This window comes from Tupaia chinensis, unplaced genomic scaffold (assembly GCF_000334495.1).
Source record: "Tupaia chinensis unplaced genomic scaffold, TupChi_1.0 Scaffold000691_1, whole genome shotgun sequence".
NCBI lineage: Eukaryota > Metazoa > Chordata > Mammalia > Scandentia > Tupaiidae > Tupaia > Tupaia belangeri.
The window spans coordinates 574,692-579,640 of record NW_006160214.1 but is presented as its reverse complement, the minus strand read 5'-3'; the positions used below and the strand labels follow the sequence as shown (position 1 = coordinate 579,640).

At 39.7% G+C, this 4,949-nt stretch overlaps 1 protein-coding gene across 1 annotated transcript in view; it reads right to left on the bottom strand.

The window, feature by feature from the left end:
- The window catches only part of DORIP1 (dopamine receptor interacting protein 1), a 7,701-nt gene extending 6,125 nt beyond the window's left edge, over positions 1–1,576 (bottom strand). Inside the window, exon 1 of the mRNA XM_006160594.3 lies at positions 916–1,576. Coding sequence (XP_006160656.1) covers positions 916–1,439 — 524 coding nt within the window. The 5' untranslated portion in view covers positions 1,440–1,576. The remainder of the gene's footprint in view (positions 1–915) is intronic.
- Positions 1,577–4,949: the final 3,373 nt, after the last annotated feature.

The following is a 4,949-nucleotide window of genomic DNA, read 5'->3' as shown; positions in this document are numbered from 1 at the left end:
AGGCTTGCCAGTTTGGCCTCCCTCCCTGTCATTTACCAGCTTGGAGGTCTGCCTTCTCTCTGAAAGCCAAGAACACTTAGCTGGCTGCCAGCACCTTTCCTAGTCAGTATAAAAGCTTCTCCAGGTGTAAGATGCCAAGTTGAGGGTTTCTGTCTGAAATTTCGTCCTGGCCATGACATGAAAGCAAGCTTTAAACCTAGTTCATATGGAAGTGGCCTTCCTGACAAAGACACATTCTCAAACAGTATTAAGCACTCTTCAAGAGGTTAAATTTGTGATACAAAGAATTATCCACAGGGGCCAATACCCTGTCTGTCGTATTGGTAATGCACTGCTCAAAAGTAGTATCCCACATGGTGACCACTATTCACATATCTGGCCCATTTAACTTGGAACACACCAGGCTTGTGCCCAAGTACCCAAAGTACCATGGCTCTGTGGACTAGAGGAAAGGATTGCAGCATGACCAGACCCTGTGGAGGGTGCTTCCTCCAACTCATTCTCATGTACATGTACTCTACCTTGAAGAAAGAAAAAAATGATGAAAAAAGAAAAAAAAAAAAAGATCTATATAGTCAAATTAGTAAACTCAAAGCAAAAGTTAAATATTTTGCATAATGAATAATTCATTATTTTGCTACTGAAAACATTATGAGTTGGTTTTGTACAGTAATGCTAAGGTATTTAGATGTAACAGACTTAACATTTTTTTCCTAGCTCTTGCAGAAGATTCTTGAATTTATGTGGTTGGTTTAAGCCAAGAACCCAGGCTGGGTACTTTAACAAGAATTTTCACACACACACATGCATGCGCACACACACGCACGCACACACACACACAAACAAAACAAACAAAACAGGCACCATTTATTACAAAAAAGCGAAAGTGACAAAACAGACCTTAGAGCAACTTACTTTATATTAATTGTGCGTTGTTGATCTTCCTGCACTCGAGTTGGGCATCTCCAGTTAGAACAGTAACTCTCTTGAATGGTAGACATGAGATTCTCGAGATTTTTTGTGAAATTATCATGCTCATTCCCAAATAAATCGATTATTAATGAAGCTTTATGAACTTCAGATTTGTATTGCTGTTTTTCCATCTTGTCCCAAATCCAAAGTAGCTTAACTGTTGTAAAACTGTAGGTGTCCATTAAATAAAGAAAACAGTCTACAAACTCTCTACCAAAATGTAGAGAGAGTTCCCTAGGGAAATTTTCATTTTCATTAAGAATGACATATAATAACATCAAGAATCCATCTATGGTGCAGGTATTTTTCAGTCTGATTTCAACATAGAGTGGTGTACAGGATACTGCTTTGCGGCCAGCTTTGATAGTAAAAACACCTCCCCAAGGAAGAACAGGCCTCCAGAATGATCGATCTTGGTTATAGTTATTTTTAATTGATGCTTTGATCTCTTCAAACAGTGTCTTCATCCTGCATTTTCAAAGTTAAAGTACAATGTGTAAGCTTCTGACTTGATATGTTAAATGTGTAAGTTTAAATGAAAGTAAATCTACAGATTCAAATTAAATTTGCTTAGATGGCTTTGCAAAGTAACAGTAAAACTTTTTTAAAAATTAAAAAAATTGTTTTCAAAGAATTATTATTTATTATTGTTTTAAAATTTGCTATAAGGTACATGTGCTGACCAGAGAGAGACGGAGGAGATACAGTGAGAAAGTCAAAGTGAGAAAGCAAGCCACCAGGTCCGGGACGCAAACTGCAGCTGGCCATTTGGAAGTCCAGCACCTTTAACCACCATACCACCTGCTGGCCCCCAACAATAAAAAATAGTTTAATGTGCCTTTTAGACAATATGCATGGTCTCTTGAAAGAGATGCAAAATTCTAAGAAACACTAGAATAAATAAATCCTAAATGAAAATAAAACTGAAGATACAAACTAAATGTAGTTATGTGTATCCCTAATGTAAACGTCCTGCTTCCTCCAAAAAACAAGCTATGCTTTATTTTCTTGTTATTAGGGGCACTTAAAAGTGATCTAATCACTCCTCATATGACGGCCTAGCTGTTTAACCAGACTTACTACCAGTTCTCCATCTATGGTCTCCCTTTCTCAGTCTTTGTCTTGTCCCTGTAGTGGGTTAGTATTCCCTACAGGAAGCATTCCCAGTCACAGGAGACTGCATTGCTAATTTGTACTTCATTGTGCAACTATAATAGTATTCAGAATAAGTAAAAGTGCTTAGGCTGGATTTATATTATGCTGTGGTGTATCTTGTCACTTTCTGGCGTTTTTCTAAAGTAAATTACATTGTTCTAGTGTGGTGTTACATGGTATCTCTCAAGAATACATATCCTATGGAGCCATGACACACCATAGATATTTTCCTTTAACTCCTCTTATTGACCAATTTGCTTAATGACCTAGTCCTAAGAACATAACTCAGTCATTAAGTGAGGGGCACCTGTAGTGGGGTCCTTAGTCGGGGTACAGAAAAACAACCATTTGGTGGCCTTTAAATGAATTATACTCCACATCTTATCTATGCCATTAAAAAACTGTAATAACTCCTGACCCTAAAGACTAAAGCTAATTCTGACATTTAGCTTTGAAAGACAACACATGAGGAGTAATCATGAGAATGTAATTGAATAGTAGCATAGTTAATATTTCTATTCGCTTTGTGATTTTACTTGCAATTTTAAATTTGCTAAATATTCTGTAATTTTAATGTAGAGGCAATACTATGACGATCTGATTCAGAACCAGATAAATATCCTGATTCTCCCTTCTGCATATGTTGGGAATTAAATGAAATATCCTTCCCTAAACCCTAAATGTAGTTAAATATTTTGCTTTTTAAGCCACCAACAGTATTTTTTTTTTTTTTTGGAGAGATTTTCACTATAGGGCGCGTGCGCTCGCCAGACAGACAGAGAGAGACATTAGAGACAGAAAGTGAGAAATCACCCCCCAGGGGGGATGGTCACGCCGCAATCCCTTCTCCTCCATTCTCCTCTCAGGATCTTGGGCACGCACGCACACGCGCCCGGAGTGAGTTTTAAGCCACCGGGTCCGGGACGCGAACCGCGGTCAACTACGTGGGAGTCCAGCAACATAGCCATTACGCTAACTGCTGGTTCCCAAGCCACCAACAGTATTTTTATAAACATGTTTGTGTCATACGTATGTCAGCTAAAGCAAAATGTCTACACTAAAAACATTGAATTGTTTTTTAACGTGTTGCTTTTATGGAAAAGTATATTTTTATAGAAAGAAATAGGCAGAGGAAGTGAGAGACGGAGGTCAGTGTATTTATGTTGACCATCTTTTTCAAGACTCATGTGCTTACAAGCGCAATACAAACCCAACACTCAATACTGCAGATCTGTGTGCTTTATTCATGTGAGAAACTAAGTTCAAAACTATTAGCAGGGTAAAAATTCAGCTCTACAATATATCAAACACAGGTGCACACAGTGTTTTCAGTTTTAAGATACTATAGACTCTAATATATTTAATACTGTTTAATCTGGAGTGTAGATGTTTACATAAGGACTAATGCCTCTGCTCAAGTCAACCTTTTAGGAATAAGAGGGTGTGGCAAATCTGGAGTCTTGGGAAACATTTATTTATGGTTTTTGCCATAGGGTGCATGTGCTTGCCAGAAAGAGACAGTCAGACAGAAAGAGGGAAAGTGAGAAATCACTTTGTGGTGTGGGGATGGCCACATCACAATCCCTTCTCCTCCCTGCATTTTGGCCACTCTCACATATGCACCCTACATGATTTCCAAGCCAGCAGGTCCAGGACTAGAACCGCAGAGTCTCAACCACTAAGCCACCAAACTCAGTTTTTTAGTAGACACTGACACATTTCATTTACAAAGATTTTAAATAGTCATAAGGCATTCAAATACTTGAAAAATGAAAATAACTTTCTTCATCGTTTATTTCTGTTGAATTTTAACTAGCAAGACAAGACATAAGGTTGCTTAGAGCACTTCATTCTGAATTTCTTTTTTTTTTTTTTAATTCTTTTTTTGGAGAGGTTTTCACTATAGAGCGCGGGTGCTCACCAGACAGACAGAGACAGAGAGACAGAGAGACAGAAAGCGAGAAATCTACCCCCCAGGGGGGATGGTCATGCCGCAATCCCTTCTCCTCCATTCTCCTCTCGGGATCTTGGGCACGCACGCACACAAGCCTGGCGTGTTTTAAGCCACCGGGTCCGGGGATGTGAACCGCGGTTGACTACATGGGAGTCCAGCAACATAACCATTACGCTAACTGCTGGTCCCGTCATTCTGAATTTCTAAATATCACATTGGAAACGGAGTGTGTGCAGTATTTTTTTTTTCAAATTATCTTTTAGACATGACTAAATGAAAAGCAACTACAGCTCCATAAAGCAATAGTGGAATTAAACTACAATGAGATAGGAAACTAACTCCTTTAGTTGTCTTATTCAGGGGGTAAAAAAAGTAGGGAGAGAAGGACTGAAAGAACCAGAGGACACTTAGCATTTGGTTTCATCTTTAACTTGATTTGTTCTAAAGTAAGCGGCAATGAAAGAAAAAATGGGAGGTAGCTGCAAAGAAAATTAAGTTTTCACTACATCGTCACGACTGTTTCGTTACGTCCTGTACTGTAAACACTGGAGGATGTATTCTGCTAACTTTTATTTTCCGGCCCACAGACTCTCCGGTTGAAATGAACCTGGAAAACTCTCCAGACCTCTATTACCTTGGCCAAACGACACCTTTCTTTTACGGTCATTTCCAAAGATGGCAATCTACCCCGAGCTGACTCTGGACCAAACCACCTGACCAAGGTACTGAAAGCCGGAGTCTCTAAAGGCTCTGGAGTGCTAAGGGTGCCCTCTCGACTCGGCGCTCCGAAATGCTCTGAAAGTGCCCGCGCGCTCCCCGAAGCAGCGCGGAGCTGCTGAGCAGTGACCCGCGCGGCCGCCCTCCGCCA